Raw genomic sequence first — 18,809 nt, 5'->3', positions numbered from 1 at the left:
CACATGCTAAAACTACTTTGGATTCTGTAGTTTTCTCTGGACACCTGAACAATCTGAGCAGCAAACTTTGATCTATCCATCTACCAACAGACATGGAGAAGCCAAGCCTGAGTATGATGGCTCCACCAACCCATGTTGCACCAAATACTCCACCTCCTTCTCCATATGCTAACGCTTTTTCAAACCACCCGTCTTGTGAGGAGGTCAATGAAAGTATTGAACCGTGTGCCAAGACTTGCACATTTGAAAGATGGGCTTTGTGAACAACACAGGCTTTGGTGTTGGTGAATGGTAAAAATGTATAAATACACAGCCAAACAAAGACAATGTAATTGGAACAAATATTCATCTACTGCATATTTCTGTTCCCTCCCTCTTTGGTTATAACTTTGTAAGGGCTAAGCAGAGTACATGTAGGGTGGAGGCTGATTGGGAGATGTGCTGCAGGTGAGTGAGGCAGTGCAGGTGAAGAAGGTTCTAATATTATGAGATACTATTGTGGAGGAAACTCTAAAAATGAATAGAATTACAAAATAAACTTAAGTGTTGACAGAAGTCATGACAACGTTTTGTGACCTTTTTTTTTTTTCAGAATGAACAAGACCAACAAGTAAATATAGACTATCATCAGGTGAATCCTTTAGATGAAAATGATTTAGGACACCAGACAGCATCACGGCAATCCCACTTCTTAATCAACCACTATACTAACAAAAGGGCTATGTTCAGTTTGTCTTCCTCACATTGAGAACAAAGTATAGAGTGTCCATCAACCTAATTGGAGACTTGAATAAAACCTAAACATTCTGTGTAAACTTGATGTCAAGTATTTTGCCCCTCTCTACCTTTCCATGGAGTTCTCATGGTAGAATTTTCTCATCGTTATTCAGGTACTTTGCTCTGGGTCACATCTCAATTCCCACAACAGTCCGGACATGGTTAAGTGTTGCCCACATTTCTATGGACGATGCCCTGTGAGCTCACCAGGGCCTGTGAACAGATTGTCTCTCAGTCCAAGTCTACAGGACTCTCTGGGAAAGATGGGAATTAAAAAAAAGCTGTTGTTTAACTTCACTAAATGGATGACAGACAGAAAGAAAGTCTTTGATACATTGCTTTTACTCTGCAGTGGAAAAAAATGCATAGTCCTGTCTTTCATTGCAATAGTGGTATCATAATAACATGAGGTATTTATAAATTGCTGGATTCTTTTTTCAACAATAACAACAACAATCTTGTCAGGTAACTTTTGACAAAGAGTTTTGGAAAGTAATTTAAGGAGCCTCTCGTTCTATGTTTTAACTGTCTATGTTTTGTATAAATTACTTGTGCAAATTATAGAAGGTGTGAGTAGTCCAGCCGAAGGGGGCGTGGGCTTCGCCGGCAGCATCACAGCCTGCTGATTGGTGTCGTCCTTTCCTGCCTTCATCCACCAATCAAGAGGAACTCATCCCAGCCGAAGCTTTTAAGCTCCTAGAGCGGGTCAGTCATGGAGGCTGATTTAGATGCCGACAGCTTTTGATCATCATCATCATCATAAAGTTCTAAATTGTTCTTGGCATATTTATACACCAACCATGAAAAGTAAAGGTGAATCAGAGTTTGTGTATTTGTTGCATTCTGGATGAGATCTTGATTAAATTTGTTAGTGAGATAAAGGTCCCCACCCTACATCACTGTCAAATTCCATAAACATTGGTCAATAATCAACTGAGATATTGAGGAACATTTACATCCTTGATGTTCCCAGAGAATATGAATACGTAATACTACAATTAGAATGTAAGAGCACACAATAAATAAGTGTTTGTATAATGATGATGATGATGATAAGTTATTTCAAGCACATTACCACCTTTTCAATACCCACAAATGCAGGTATTATTAAATAGACATACACAGACTCCTGCACATACAAACAACTCATGGTAGCTTCCATGGCAACCTCTATAGGCGCCTGTAGAATCACACCTGTGGGCCAGAAACAATCGCACTGCACATTATTCGTCCAGTAATAGAGACTTCAGGTTATATCTTCACCAGTGGCACAGAGGAGGAAGAAAGAAGCCAGGAAATTGACAGCGAAGATGATCTGCTAATGTCATTATCTGGGATACTTTCCTCTTCTCAAATAGATTTGGGCTTTTGCCCTATCTAAACTAAATAATTTGCATTGATCAGTTCGAACTGGGAGCAAGAAATATTTGCTACTACTGAAAATCTTTTTTTTAATGGTTTCAAAACAACTGCCAAACTTTAAGGTATGGGAATGCTATATAGTGTTATGTTAAATGTTTGAAATGATATAAAGAAGGAAAATCTTAACCATCAAAAAAAATCTAGTTTATATATATCTAGAGGCATGTAACAGATGAACATATCGTCCTGTCTGAGGCATACGTCTTTAAAGAACTACAATAATGCTAAATTCCTCTTGGTCATAGTCTCTCATATTCTCATCACTATGGTTCACCCTTGATTTACTCACACAAGCAGATAGTAAATGTAATTCTCATTATCTTTACATTAGGAATTAATTTGCCATCAATCTCAATGCATAGATTCTCTGGAATATAAAGTAATAATGCTTTTTTTTTTTATTACCCCCACCCCATTTCGAATATTTTAACTACAAATTGCAAACCCATATCAGAATAATGAAAAAAGATCAGAACGTGAGTAATTATTTAATTTGAGCACAAAAGATGGACTTTATCTGTGAATAACATGCTCCAGTTCTAGTTGTGAAAATGCTGCAGATCTGACCTGGATTCATTTTAGCACAAGCAAGCACACTCTGTGATTCATAAATCAAATATAAAATGCTGCTTTCACATTCATTCAATAGATTGTTTTTTGTATAGCGGAATATATTTAGACATTTAGAGACTTTGATGATGAACAGCACTCAGACAGGCTTTTACATCCTGTTTTCTTTAATTGAAAGTGTCATGATTTTTTGTTCATTACAAATATGTACATCTTAATAGAATAATACAGTACAACACAAATATATATACATACCAATGAGTACAAATGCAAGACGCCAGCAGCCTGTGGCCTGAAATGGTTATTTTCAAGTCTACAACGTCAGCTTCAGGGATCTGAACACTGGAGTACCCGGATGGAGGGTCGTACATCTAATGTTTTAGCACCCCCTTCAGTTAGAGCACTGTGCTGTCCAGAGTTTCCAGTGCTTCTGCATTTAGAGAAAGAAAAAAAAAATACCCTTGTGCGTAAAAGACCACAACAAAAAGTTAAGGGAGGGGACTGCATTTAAATGAGACAGACAATTTTATTTCATATTGCTCTCTATCCAGCCTTTGAAATTGGCTGCATGTACATAGACAGTGTAGAGTTCAGGGTCACACTCCCCGTGGTCGTAGCCAAAGCTCACTAATCCCAACAGTCTCCACAGCCCTTTGCTCGGCCCCTTCGTCTCGCCGTTGCTGGCTTCAGAGTGGGGAGGGAGCACAAGGATCCCCCCAGTGTCAGAGGGACATATGTTTGAGGGTCCGTAGTCAGGTTTGTGGCTGGCACAGAGCATATTGTCTGTGACGCTGACTGGCACGCCATTGCGAGCGTACTGCTGCTCACACGGGACTACATGAGCAAGTTGAACAAGCCCAACCCGCGCCTTCTCAATAGGACCTAAACTCAAATCGGGCAACGGAGACCATCCTGTCACAAGCCCTTGTCCAGAGATCACCTCTTCTTCCTGACTATCTGAAAGACAGAGGGGCAGGACCTTCGCCCCAATCCTGGCTTTGTCCAGCAACTTGACCACGGCCACATCAGAGTCGAGGATATGTGGGTCATAGTTTGCATGAACAGCAATAGCAGCCACCTAATGGCGAAAAAAACAAAACAAAAGATGGACCCACTGTTCGTGTGCTTACAAACGGTCATGAGAAAGCGATATCTGCAAACGCTTACCCTCAGGTGTTGAAGACCTTTACTTTCCCTGTGGTCATCACGGTACTGCTTCCCCACCACCACCTTGATCTCGGCTGGATCCAAGGGATGCACCTTTCCCAGTCCGGTCACACAGTGGGCTGCAACAACCACACTTCTTTGGTTGACCAGAGCCCCGCTGCAGACCAGCTGCCAAGCAGAGACCTGCTTGTAGTCGCCAGCTCCTTTTGCATTTCCCTTTTTGAGAGTCTCTGCCTTGGTCACCTTTGTCTCAGTGCTGTTGGTGGAGCGGCGGTAGATGGCTGCCAGCCAAGGCCAGTGAGACTCTGTCGGTCTCTCAGGGTCAAAGGTCGGATGCTTCCCACATACTGCCGGAGAAGAGGGTGACAAGATGAGAACACAACGGGGTCAGAAAAAAGACCGGGAGAGAATGGAAGACTGAGATTGTGTCAACACACTGGGTGTTTTCTTTTAATTTTTTATTTACCCTCAAAGCTGTTTGTTTTGGGATTGTTTTTTTTTTTATTGTTTTTTTACAAGCTTTCAATATCAAAGATGGATTGCCAAAATAAAAAAGGGGCTGTATTTTTTTCAATAGCCTGAAATAAATAAATACAAATCTCATGAAATGTGGGAACCTAAATGCAACTATATCTGAGCAGTGATGCGATGAGCTGGAGAAATGATGAAGAGCCGGTGGAAAGATGTTGTCCATACTTTAAGACACTGTGTCCCTTTGATCGTGTAATAATCCTGAATCACATTTTTACTACTGCTGACAGGTTGGCGTATCGGTCGTTAGACAAATCATGGCGGTCCTCTGCTGCCCTCACCTGGTGAACAAGACACATGACGCCCGCTCCACTTCCCAGTCTTCAGGCAAGTGCGACGAGAACTGCCGAAATGCTGGTAAAACGGAGACGCGCACTCATATTCTATATGTGTGTAGAGGTGGTGAAAGCCCTGGGGCAAGTGGGAAAGCACTGACGAAGGGGCTTTAGTGGGGCCGTCGGACTGGAGGTATCGCCCGAGCCCGGTGGAATACAGCTTGTGCACAGGTGTCTTCCTAAGGTGAGAGGGAGAGGCCAGAGGTATACAGATGTGCCCTTTAAGGTAAGTGTGAAAAAAGTAGCGCAGTAACCAACCCTTTTACAATGACAAGGTAATGCACAGGGGAACATGCCTGGACTGTGTCTGAGGGGGCAGGACTCTTTGTCTGACCAGGTCTGAAACTTTGATCTCCCGACATGCTAAAAAACAACAACAACAACACAAACAATTAGAAGTTAAGAACATGCACGTCACTCAAAAATGAATCCGGATTTTACGTATCACAGCTTGCAGTGATGTCATTTAGAATTTTTTTTTTTTTTTTGCCATTACATCCTAACCAGCCAACACGTCCATCAGAAGTTGAACAGCAGAACCTTTCAGCACACGATGGTACCTCTGACGCAGAAAGGCTGTTTCCCACTCCAGGCGCCGTCTGCTCGACAGGCGCGCCGTGCGTCGCCGCTGAGGGCATAAGAGTGGTTGCAGAAGAACTCGGCCGTCACAGGCTCCAAGCCCGGCACCAAACGGTGGTAGCCGTGATAGAGGCGAGGGATGGAGGGACAGCTTTTCTCTACAAGTGGGGTAACAGAATGTCGGTGAGGATGAAGTTTGAGGAGGCAGGGAAACTATTTATGACTAGCTTCTCCATGAGTCTCTTACCCGACAAGCTTTGGTTGGATTCTTCCTCATTCTCTTTCACCTCCTTTTCTCCCGCGGTGGAATCCCCCTTCGTTTTTTCCCCTTTAATTGTGTGTCTCTCAAGTGATGCCCCACTGTCCCCACCCCCTGCTCTGTCGACGGTGTCGTGTGTAACGGTGGATCTTGTGGGAGTGATCTTCGCTGGCTCCTGAGAGCCCACGTTAAGATTTTCTTTCTTAGTTTCTGTAGAATCAAATATAACTGTGCGATTTTTTGCTATTTCCAGTTCAAATGTCTCCAGTGTGTTTTCGCCCTCAGTTATGGCCACGCTCATCTCGGTATCATTAGGGCCAACTTTATCTGGATTTCCTTTTCCATTCACCTGTTCCTCTTTTTTTTCTTTCCCTTCTTGTCCCTTGTCTTTCACCCTAACAGTTTTGGTGGCATCTGTCTTTCCTGTCTCCACGATGGTGTCTTGACTGCCTGGTCTTTTCTCGGGTAGCTGTTCTTTCTTTTCGACTGTATTCAGGCTGTTATCTTTGCTGTCTGTGGTGCTTCTCTCCGGCCCAGTAGTTCTTTCCTCTGGCTCTTCTTCATTCCCACCCTCAGATGTAGTTTTCTCTGGAACAACACTATATTTATCTTCGCTATCAAATGCTGTGGTGCTGTTGTGCCCAGAGTTTATATCTTCCCCTCCGACACTTTCTTTTTCTCCAACCGTATTCTCCCGACCTTTGTCACTGGTCTTGATGGTATCTTTGGATCCATATATATCTGTTTCTGTGCTTCTTTCCTTGCCTTTGTCCATATCGGCTTCAGCGATGGTATTATTCACTGTGGAATGAAATGAAAGATAATGAAAGGTTATTGCTGAATCGTCAGTCAGCAGTAGACTGAGAATTGCAGCTCATCAGGCTGGATGGCCCTTGGTATATATTAATTTTCTGATCTATTATTCTGAAAGAAATTCAGTTGAATTAACTTAATGTCTTTTCGCACTACTTCCGCTGACTAATTAATCGTATCCCAATTGCTCATAACGCCTCGGCTGACCTCTGGTGCATGCAGGGTGAGTTCCACTCCAGGTGCGGTTAGGCAGGCAGGTTCTCTGGGAGTTCCCGCTGAGTTCATAGGGCTGGTAGCACAGGTACTGCAGAGCAATAAGGACATCGTTGGGTCCATAAACCAGGAAGTGGTCCCCGTGTGTTGGCTTTGGTGGTAAAGAACATACTCTTGCCAGTGGCACTAGAGAAAAGAAAGTCTGAATCTGAAATCTGCATCATTTCAGGAATTTGCGCGCATGGCTTCCAAATGATGCCCATTTCAACCTTCCAGATCGTGACTCCTAATTATTTGGCAGGGAAAAATAATCAGTTCATATCATTATCTTACCACACTCTGGGGCAGGCGCGCTCCATTTGCCATCACTCAGACAGATGGCTGAATGAACGCCCCGCAGCTGAAAGCCGGTGTCGCAACGAAAAGTGATGCGTGCCCCCGAGTGATGGAACAAGCCCATCGTTGATCCATGAGAGGGCACTGGAGGCCGATGACATCCCACCGCTGAGGGGAAATACAGGCGGTTTTTATTCATGGACACATGGCTGATTGTCACTAGTGAGTGTTTAGAAAGCATTTCTGCTGTAACAGAAACACACACTTTGACCTGCAAAGTGGAAACAGGCAGTTAGTTTTGCCTTCTGGTGTTTGCAGGTCAGGCAAGGTGGCTCACAAGCCCAAACTGTCAGCGCTGAAACTCACAAAAAGGCGTTTAAAAGCATAGCCTGCAACAACGGAGGCTCACTAATGAGTAGTTTTGCCTGTAAATGTACAATTAGTTTACCAGTGAGTAAAAAGCTCCTAGAAATGAATAAAATAGTAGATGCAATAAAAGAGCATTTGTCAAACTGTAAAATGTTCCATTGTGGATTTTGCAGTACGTATAGCATATAGAAGTGTAGCATCAATAGGCAAACTAAAAGCACCCTGCAGAGTCTGGTTCTCTCCTAACAAATAAATGCTGTGCCAACCACAAAACCATTACAGCACTCTCCCGCAGGCGGTTTGTTTTTGTGTTCACTTTAAGTTGGGTCAGATCCATGACATGTAGCAACCAAGGTTTTATAGTTTCAAACCAGAGAGCCTTCCTATAATCTGGGCCTTTTTGCCATATGGCATCTGTCTGTGTGGGGAAAGAAACTGCTGCTGCGGTCTGCCATGCCAGAATCGGTCTACATCCCTAATGGGATAAGTACTGAGATATTAGGGTGGAATATTAAGATGAAACACACAGACACAATAGATTAAACTGTCCCGAAGAAAGAGAGAGAATTCCACTATCTTGATTTATACAATAATGTGGCAAGATAATTCAATGCAGAATGAGTTTTAACTCTGGATTACAGCAGATGACAGCTTGGTTATAACAGGCCTACAATATGGCTGGATGGCAGGTTCATTGCTTAAAATTCTCCATCTGACTCTGGGCCAGAAGTCTTTCCTCTACAGAAAGTCAGAGATCATCATTATTCCATCTCCTTTTCTATTGAAATTAACAGCTGAGGATTTTTCATGGGGAATACAGATGACTTCACGCATGGAGGAATGAAACTCCTGCTTTTTTTTTTTTTACTGCTATGTCAACCAGTGGAAAAGTTGGTTTGTGTCGAACAGTCGGATTGTTTCACCATTACCGTTATGGAATAAATTTAGACCTGGAAAAAGTGGGGTTCAGGAAATCTGATATTATTGCAGGATCTTAAGGGAGTTATATTGGATATAAAAACAAAGGTTTGCATTCAGACGCCCATAATTGAACGACCTTGAAGGCCACCCACACCCCGACCGAGGAGCACCCCCCACTTAATGGAATGGAGTTCTGATGGTGTGTTTGAGTGAAATTGTAACATATATTTAACTTGACATTCAGTAGCCTGTAAATACAGGATTTGTTTTTTTTACCAAACCTTTTTTACCAAAGATGACCAAGCTTTGATTCTTTCATTCTTCCCCATTGCGTTGCTCTGTCAGTTTTCCCCCCCTTATCCTTCAAAATCTCTGTGGCTTCATTCAATTTGCATTAGCAGCACATCTGCTGGAATTTTTCACATTTCAAGAAAAAGCTGATTAGCTAAGACTGTAGATGGGGCAGGACAGCTGGAAGACAGCTGGCCTGAGCCTGCTCCAAACCGCAGAGCTCTCCCTCTTGACGGTGAATCACTGCTTTCCACAAGGCAAAGTCAGCTCATGATCCTTTCATTGCAACTCGGTGTGTCTGATTGGATCACTATGATTTTATAAATGTCAATAGACTCTGATACGTATTTGAGATGCCTCGATAGAGGAAAATAAAAACTCAGGTCATCTGAGTCATAAATGCTGATTTAGTTTTTCCTGCAGTCAGAGCGATCAAGTAGTTTTTCTTCACCTGCTCCCTTTTCCTCCCGAAAACAAACAGCAATTTAAAAGTATCATCATGATTCACTTAAGTTGCAGACCTACCATGTTCACACCTCTTGCCTGTGTAGCCACCCAGACAGGCACAGTGGTAAGTGTAAGAGCTGTCCAGGATGCAAGTCCCATCATGCAGGCAAGGCGAGGAGCTGCAGGCTGTAAACATCGTGCATGACATTACGGCACAAGACGAGACGGTGCAGTGCACGTATTGACAATGGTTGGCATAAAGGATTTGAATTTATGGGCTGGGAAATCATCATGTCATCAAGTTCCTAAATAGTTAGCAGCACTTTAATGACACTGGTTAGTTGACCTGCCTGATTTCTCCTGGAAAGTGGCGAAGAATCCGTCAAAATTCTTGTAGCCATCAGACACAAAGAGAACATGCAGCCTGCTGCCGGAGCTCTGAATCGGGGCAGGGCTGCTGTTCCCACAGAATCGAGCGATGACACGCGAGCTGATGCTGTCACCGTCTCGGACCTCCACGTAATCATAGCGACAAGAGTGGTGAAACTCCAGGCTCAGCATCACGAACCTGTCAGAATATAAATCAATAAATCAGGAAGTCCATGGAATTGATTTTTGCTGCTCTTGCTGCATATTTAAACACTTTAGGCCTGATAAAGGTTTCTGTTTGTTGGATTTTATGAGAGCACCTGCATTCCCTGGCAGGGCCGCTCAGCTGACATCATGCTGATGCTTTAAAATGCGAAGCCAGCAAACAAATAATGAATTTAGTAATTATACTAAATACGTGACCAGCTACTCGGGATGATCAGCACTGGTTTTACCGGTTACTTTGTTAAAGAGGTTCTAGTAGTTCATGCCACAGTTTAAAGTTTAGATTGTTTGTGTGCATGCGAGTGTGTGTGTTGTTTTGACAAACATTAGAACACCAGAGGCAGTCAGGCTGGATATTATTATTATTTACCTATTTATCATATTACAGCTGGAACAGAATGAGCTCAGATCAGCTCTGTATCACGGTAACTGGGTTAAAGATTGAATGTCTTATAAAGCCAATCAAACGCATCTTTACACAGAAGCAGGGGGCGGGGCTTGGAGCTCGACTTATAAATGTACTGCTGTGGACCAGACAGGAGAGCAACAAAAATATTTTATGTGCATGATGGGACACCCTCCAATTTGAAAGTTTATTCAGCATCCCTTGTTAAGAACTATTCCTGGTCTGTTGTTGTTGTTATGGTGATGAAACATTACATCCCATCTTATTTGGCTGCCTGATATTTCCTGTTTAATTTATTGGCCACGTACGACTGAGACGATGTCTTGACCTGAGTGTTTGAAATGAAACAAAGCAGGACAAACTGTTTTGCATTTGCCAGGAATTATATTAACCACATATTAGTCCACTGTTGAAAATAAATCTGGTCATAATATTGATTTTCTACTTCAGGGAAAGGTTTGCTGTGTCATCCAGTGAGTAAATGAACGTGAACCTTTTGATTTTTACGATCAGGCGTCTGACAATTAGGCTCTGTTAGGCTATATATATAACACCACAGCAATGTGGATCAATAATAAGCTATTCATGTTTATAGGAGTTATTATCATTGTCACATTTATATAATACAAATTAAAAAATAATAGCAGGCGTACATTAGAATATGCCCAGAGCCCTGGACAACAGATTGTCACATGATTTGCTCCACAGCTAGCATTTTAACAACCTACCTACGCAGTTTGTGTCATGAACTACAGTAGTCTGGAGAGGTTCCAGAGAAAGTTCCATTAGCAGAGGACAAGTTCAGACCAGCACATTTTAAAAGGCTTTTAATACATTTAGTCAGTCCAAACAGAGCGGCTTGAGGGCCTTTCTAAATTTGATATATATATATATTTTTTGGACATGCCATTTCATTTTCTGAGCTGTTTGGTTCAGTCACAGGCAGAGTGTGACATTGAGAGGACTTGCCAGTTGGCTTAGGATGGAGGCTATTTCACAACTAATCTCTGTGGACACGAAGGACTGATGAACCTCATGCGAGACACTGACTCGCACCCGAGTCTTCTAATTATACCCTTTATCGCAGACCCTTGGGTCATGGCAGCCTAAAATAAAGACATTCAGACATGCTAAATGTTAGACCGCAGCAGCTGTCAACAGTCAATGCCAAGTTGGGATATGTTGCCTGTGATACGAGTTCCCTGCAAGTCACGGTAGATACAGAAATATGGGAAAGCCCATTCAGTAAATCCACCTCGCAGGCACAGACATGCATTCTTCCATTAATCTTGTATCTGTGGGCTCAGGTTTGTTTTGTTTTTTTTAAGGATTTTGTTGGATTGATTTTGTAAAGCTTCCAAATATGACGTGCATGTTAGTCATCTATTTATTAGTGTTTGTCCTCACAGAATGGATTGAGCAATCTGTGAAAACATCACAGTTCCGTTAATGCTGTGTGTAGTGGAATAGTTGGAGTCATGAAGTACTTTTAAATGCACAGTAAACCATTACTGTATATGCACTGAATGCTGAGCCTGTATCAAAGTGTGTGGAGCTTTCGTTCTCCCACACCCTGCACATAGACTCGCCTGCAAAGTGCCATACTGTATGTGTCATGGAGAAAATGACAGCAGTCGAGAGTTATCACTGGACTGAAAGCGAATGGCCTTCTTGGAAAAAAAAAAAAGCTTTGCTTTCCAAACGTTGCAGTTGACTTCATCTGTGACTTCGATTACATATTGCAGAAGCATTAAGTGGAAACTTGACATGGGCAGTCCAGCAGTAATAGCTATTACAGATGGACAAGGGAAACATAAAATAAAACGCATGATTCAGGCCAGATATAACTGACAATTTACTCATATTAACAGTACCAATGATTTGTAGCCGTAACCTAGCAACTTAGCAGACCTTTGTATGGTTGTACAATCTTAGCTTTGCTTGAAATTGCCGGTGATGGAAAAGACAAACAATCTTGCGTGAGATTTTTACCCATCATGCTTTGGGATTGGGGAAAAATGAACAGTAAAGGTCAGTGCTGACCTTCCTGATGTAACCATATGGATATGCTTTTACCTCAGCTCTACGGTGAAGGGACGGTCCACCTGTATCGTCCACTCACATCGAGCGTTGTTCGGGTAACTTTCCAGCAACAGGTGGCCTTGCTGTTTTCGGATCACCCCACCACACTCTAGAATAAACACACGTGTAGCAAGGAATTCCATTTTTGCATGTGTTGCAGCAACTTGCATTAAGTGAGAAATTCAGAAATTATACTTTAGGTATAAATGCTGATGTGTCTTCCAAAATGCAGCTGCATTTGAGTTTCCGAAGGACATTTGAAAACCATAATTTCTGTGCTCAACAGCATGAAGAAGAACAAACACAACGCACACTGTGGATTTGACAGTTTCTGCTTTGAAATGTTATATTTGTTTTGGCTGTGACAGAAGATTTACACATTGTGAAAGCTGCTACTGTAGGAATTCTTTGATTGGTCATTCAGTGCCTCATGAATGCCCCTGGACATGAGGCGGCCATTCAGCCTTGCATAGGACAAGGACAGAACCTATAGTCTAGGATTCATTCTGCTCAAATAATTGATTGCAATGCCTTGTAGAATCTTCTTGATACTTACTCATGCAATCCCCACCGGACCAGCCAGGTCGACACTCTGTGCAGAATCTGCCACGAATGAAAAAGTCATCCCGGGGGGCCCAAGTGCCGTTGTTACATTGCTTACAGTTCTCAAATATGCTGCAACCTGAAAACAAAGAAATGTCACTACAGCTCTGGTAAAGCAGGATGACAAACGATTCAAACTCTACTCTTTTAGAATAGTTTGCTGTTATTGGTTATATTTGCGGAAGCCAAACTGCTTGAACTGTGTTGTTCAACTTCACCTAACCTTTGCCTTGTTTCCATAAAATCAACTCTGCTAAGCTCATTAAAGCTCGTTTCATTCTGCAACAGAAAGTACAAACATATCGCAGCTTCCTGAAATAGACACGAGGAGAAAAAAACCCATGGAATTGCTTCCTCGGAAGATGGATTTTCACTTGAGGGGCGCGCTCTGTCCGTGGGGAGTGAAGAGCCACATCTGATGAGTACAGGTATGCATTTTAAAAACAAAAGAGCTGGGGGTGTACACCTGGGTATTTATGATTCCACACATCGGTGCTCACAGCACTTTTCTTTTTCTTTTCTTCTTTTCTTTTTTTTTATCTATTAGGAGTGAAACTTCATGTTTGGGTGACAGATGTTTACTTGCCCATAAAAAGAAGTGCATTCATGTGACTTACTTCTAAAAGCTGATGATATGCAGGACAATAACTAGAAGAATGTAACAGTTTACATGTGTGTGTGTGTGCCATGGAGCATGAGTGCTGACATCCCCAGGTGATTACATGCCTACAATTCCTACATCCTGTGTGTTTAGGAGCAATGATTTCCACTCATTTAGTTCTCATATCAAAGTCTGGAATTCATTTAAGAGGATTCTTCCAGTGAAGAGACTGAAGATGGCCCAGGAAGCAAATTCGCTCTGCCACACCCTGTTTGCGATGCCGTGACAGAAACCACTGTGCAGCTAATAGACAACAATATTTGCAAAGGTTCAACCTGGATGGATGATGCAGGGATCACACTCATTGATGGCATTGCGACAGCAGGGCACAGCGTATCCAACAGGAGTTCCCTGCAGGGGGCATTTACAGCGGATCACATCATACTCGCAGCAGCCTCTGCACATTACACTCCACTCTGGGCTGGGGCAGTGGTTGTACAAATACCTGTAATCTGAAAGAAAAAGGCACATAATTCAAGACCAGCAAAAAGCAAAAAGCCAGCAGGCAAGTAAGGAAATGTGTTTGCATGAATATCATTTCATAGTGTGGAGAAATAAAAGGGAAAATGAACTCAAACGTTGAGAAAATATGACGACTGTAATAATTGTCCTCGTGTGGAAATGAGAACAGATGTAGGTTATGGTCAACAGAAGCCGGCCCTCAAGGATTTGAGACGGTTTAGTGTTTGTATATTTACGGACCCTCTGGTTATTTCCACTCTAACATGGATGCAAGCTTCTCATTAAAGGACCACAAGTCTCTAATCCATATAGTGCATCAAATAACACAGTCAAAAGAGAAAGAATCATTAATCAGAAAATGATTAATCAAGGACAGAGTAAATATGACACATCTGTTTGTTTTTACCCAATAAATGTAGACGTTTATTTCGACTGGAAGCCAGTGCATCGAGCAACCACGATGGTTGCAATTATGCCACAATGGAAGTCCAAACTGAAACAGGAGAGCCAAATCTCTCTGCAGATGCATCATTTTATCTGAGTCCTCCTCCCACCCTGCAGTCGACTGCAGTAGATGCCCAACCATTTTGTGTCCCTGATGCTTTTCTACCTAAAGACTCACACAGGAAACCACGCAGGTATTTTCAAAAATAAATGTTGGGAGAGCGACGCCGATGCTAAGGTGAAGGAAAACTGTGAGCAGCAAAGGCAAATGGACTTCCTTCACAAATAAAGGTAAGATGAACTGCATGCATTTAGTGCATTATGATTATACAGTGGTGTGTTTAAAATGGCTTTCAATTTTCTATTTTCAGCTATTGTAAACCCATCCCACCTCATCACAAGTGATCCTCTCCTGAGGGGGGACTCCCACTGCCACTCAGAATGAAACCTGAGGAGAACCTTGGCCTTTTCATTTTTTTTATTTTGTTGATGTAAGATAACTTTAAGAATTAAACTCATCCTAATGATATCAACGCAGCCATGCATCCTGTGTGCTCTATTGAGTTATTGTCCAGGCTTCTTGATCACTTGCCAGAAATCTTATCAGCTAAGCTATTTTTGACTTCAAGAAAAGCTTAAAGGCCCAATGGAAAAAAAGAACGCTTGAGCAGAGTCCAAAGAAAACGTTAATATAAGTTCAATAGCTTTATCGGCGCTGAGTCATCTTTTTAAAATATACCATATCTCTGTTCCGCATCAACATGTGGGATATAATGTATCTTTCCCCACTTTCATGGTGAAAGACGGATCTCTTGTCTATATGATAAACGTGAAGCTACTATCATCCAGTGATCATCAGCTACAAACTGCAAAGCGAAGCATAGAAAGAGAAAAAAATTACAGTCCCATTAGGAATAGGATGGAAGATGGTCCAACCGGGATAAATAATATGACAAGGAAAAACAATCAAAGGATTGGATGCAGCTGTCAGTAGTCAGAGCTGACTCGGGCCTGTTTATCCACCAGGCAAAGTCCAAATACTTCAGAATTAACCAGACACAAACGTATAATCCAAGCATCAGGTCAGGAAGACTGAGTGAGTGAGAGGATCACTATTGTTCACAGTTGTTCTATTAGCTCTGATTATATTTAACTACGATTAACTTGACCATGTATTTTTAGTAGGACTCTTCTTTAAATTGAGGCATATAAAAAAAAAAGCAGTCAAATCTTCTGAAATGACAACTTTGCCCGCATTTCACCCAAATGATTGTAGCATATATTCTCATCTACCGCTAGCAGAATATAATAATGCAGACAGCAATATATCTGTATTTGTTGTTGTTTGACAATGCTACTTTGCATAGCATGCACCACATGACTTGGTCAGAGATGTTCACTGCTGATTGCAGTATATGTCCACGATGGAATGAATTGTTTCCTCCTGACAAACGGTGCTTCTTTCTTTCTGATGTATCATGGAAAAAACTTTTTTTTTTTACAGCAGCTGGGAGTGTATGTGCTGTGTGTATACCAGAATAATGACTTAAACGACTGCCCAAAGCAACTGTCTGGTATTTTAAGGTTGGAGTGATTTCATTGTCATGGAACAGGGGAAACCCCCCAGGAGAGCTTTGTCGGCTTTGCATGTCCAAGCGCAAGTCTGATCCCTGTGGTCATCCTCGAGGTTGCTTTAAACTTTCCATAAACGCTATGAAACGCTATGTCTACCCTATTAATCAGTTTGGTTAAGTGGTATGTGCACAAACCAACATAAAAATCTAACTAAAATCTGCATTGAGCACATTTGTTTTCGTACTTTAGCTGGTAAACTTGGAATGAACTTTGACATGGACACACATTTTTTCAAATGCTCAATCACAGGCCACAGTTTCCTCTTGTAACTATATATTCCATGCCTAGATTTCCATTTGCAATCTTACTTAAAGTTTGTTTCATACAGAACACTACCCAGTGGTTGTACCAGCATCTCTGTGTACCAACGTCAAACAAAGTAGGGAAAGTGGGCCAAAGGAACAGAACAGCTCAGGATTCGGGTGTGTAACTAACAAACAGGCAGGTCTCTTAAGCCAGAATATGAACGTGGACATGTCTGCTCTGCTATTTTCTTTTTTCTTTTTAAAGAATTTGCCCTGGATTTCTCAATATCTATCATCAGCTGACGCTGTGTGAATAACAAGCTGTACCGTGAAAGACTTGAGGTCATCAGATAAGAGAAGTCTCTACGGTAGATCTCCTTACTTAACACGAAACAATTGCTGAAATCTTTGATTCATCCATCGACAGAAATTAAAGACTTATTTTACTTTATGGTAACCTTGCTGAAAGAAATCGGGCAAAGGTCAGAAGCTTGGCTCGGAGTCCTGGAGATTGTGTTTGGTAGACTCATTACCACAGCCGGAGTGACTGACTCAAACATGACTCATGTCTTCCTGCAGCAAATTCAAGCGGATACTGAGGGTAAACACGCAGAGATGATGTCAGTCTCAGGGAGAACACATATGCATGGCACGAAAGAGAATCAAAGACAGCTAAAGACAAGTTCTCAAGATCCAACAGCCATATCGAGCCATATTGAGACGATAATTGTTTTATTTTACCCCAAGGAATTTGTGGCCATATCCATCTGTTACTACTTTTTATTTAACAGCACAAACCCATCTAATGTTTACTTCACACAGAAGAACTGCAATGAGTAGAAGTGTGGAAATCACAGAGCCCCGCTCGGATAAGACACACACTTGAACATGACAAGTCTTTATCGAGAACAAGAGTTGTATAGAGAGGCGTAAGACTGCTCAAAATTTAAGTATTGTTTCTAATTTGCCGTCTCTGAAATAAGGGTAGAAATATACATCTCTGTGGTTCTCATTCCCAGCGGCTTCTTCTGTTGTTGTGCTCTTAGAGAATAAAAAAGGGAGGAGGAGATGGAGAGAGTGCTGATGCCGGACTTTTGAGAACAAAGAACACGAGCTAAGAGGCTGTGCCAAACACAGAGACAGAACGAAGAGGCAAAGTCTTTACCGGTATGACTCTTACCGTAGGGCCAGGCTGTTCCTTGGGGTAAAGTGATAAGGATAAAGAGAGGGAGGAAGAGGAGCCAGCCCTCCATTCCAGGGACAAAAGTGCTGGTTTCAGGGATGGTGTGGGTGTCCTGGTGGGTTTGCCCCAAATTTATTCGCCATCCTGACAGCATGCTGGAGTCTGGAACTCTGTTTACTTTCTGAACTCAGCTGGCATCACCTTCGCTCTCCTCCAGTCTTCCCTCCCCCTACCTCCATTCTCCCTCTCTCTCTCTCTCCCTCTCTCACATATACACACACACTTTTCCCTGTCTCATTTTCTCTCTTTTCTCTCTCACTTGTCTTTGGCTTCATGTTTCAGCCCAGCCTTGCAAGGAGTTCCACTTGCTGTGTTCTCCCTAAAATTCGCTTCGCTCCGCTCAGATGACCAGTTGCTGCTTGTGAATTACCTAATTACGTTGTCAAACACACGTTTTGTGTGTCTCCCCCTGATTGCGCTCCACACATCAATGCCCTCCCTCCGTCTCCTGCATGAGTCGAAGAAGAAGAGCAGAGTGGATAAACTTTACTTTTTGTGGTAATGTTCTGGCGAAAATGCTTTATTCTGCTAAAAACGCTACCATGGTAGGGTGCGTGCTTGCTATGAACGTACTTTTGCTTCCGGGTTTAGTGTTTCTGGCAGAGAGGTTTGAGACAGAAATGATGGATGCTGTCCTGCAGCATCTGTTTGCTATTTTGACCAAAGACTGGCACAGATTTTTCATATAAGTGTTTGGGAACTGCATTAACTTGTGGGAAAAGGGTGTAATATGGGACCTTTAATTAAAAGGTGTTACGTTAGCTATAGCTGGCTTAACATGTAGTGGGAAAAACACAGATAACCTGGGTATCAGCTCAACTTGTCTTTTTATTTCCCGCTCCTCTGTTGCATACCCCGTGGGAACATGATTACACATATTTTAGTTCCGCTTTATCCAACACCTCCCATCTTTAGTGAAAACCCTCCCCACATATCAATAGGCATGGCTGTAAACATTTTTATCTGAATACAAAACATCCACAATAAACCTGGACATTTTGCTTTATTTTTATTTGTATTTTTTCCCTTTTTTTATTTTCTATTTTTTTTCTCTTTCTTCCTTATTTTAATTTAATTATTTATTAACTCAACTGCTCTTTTCTTACTGAACTCAGTAGTGAAACATATTTCTGTTATTTTAACAAACAATAACCCTTTTCTCTCCTTCCTGTGGAAAGGCTGACATAGACAGAATAATTGTCTGTCTATGTGTGGCCATGTGAGGAACAGGCGGCTTGTCCAGGGTGGACCCCGCCTCTCGCCCGTAGACTCCTGGGATAGGCTTCTGCACTACCCAAGACCCTGTTAGGGTTAGAAAATTAATGAATGAATGACTTATTCATTCATCTTCTGTCAGTCTGCCCCAGGGCAGCTGTGGCTAGTAGCTTACCACCACCAAGTTTG

At 42.2% G+C, this 18,809-nt stretch overlaps 1 protein-coding gene across 1 annotated transcript; it reads right to left on the bottom strand.

Moving 5' to 3' along the window:
- Positions 1-2,931: 2,931 nt before the first annotated feature.
- LOC137912696 (inactive serine protease PAMR1-like) lies at positions 2,932-17,499 on the bottom strand. Its single transcript, XM_068756829.1, has 14 exons — positions 17,328-17,499; positions 13,652-13,828; positions 12,669-12,794; positions 12,107-12,221; positions 9,381-9,598; positions 9,109-9,216; positions 7,000-7,170; positions 6,661-6,852; positions 5,629-6,441; positions 5,363-5,539; positions 5,099-5,165; positions 4,749-4,981; positions 3,937-4,283; positions 2,932-3,847 (listed from the first exon to the last, which is right to left on the bottom strand). The coding sequence occupies exons 1-14, from the start codon at positions 17,497-17,499 to the stop codon at positions 3,296-3,298; spliced, it is 3,468 nt and encodes a 1,155-aa protein (XP_068612930.1). The 3' UTR covers positions 2,932-3,295.
- Between the last annotated feature and the right edge of the window lie 1,310 nt (positions 17,500-18,809).

This window comes from Brachionichthys hirsutus, unplaced genomic scaffold (genome assembly GCF_040956055.1).
Source record: "Brachionichthys hirsutus isolate HB-005 unplaced genomic scaffold, CSIRO-AGI_Bhir_v1 contig_939, whole genome shotgun sequence".
NCBI classification, from domain to species: Eukaryota; Metazoa; Chordata; class Actinopteri; order Lophiiformes; family Brachionichthyidae; genus Brachionichthys; species Brachionichthys hirsutus.
The sequence above is the reverse complement of the archived record's forward strand: the minus strand, read 5'-3'. Positions and strand labels throughout refer to the sequence as shown.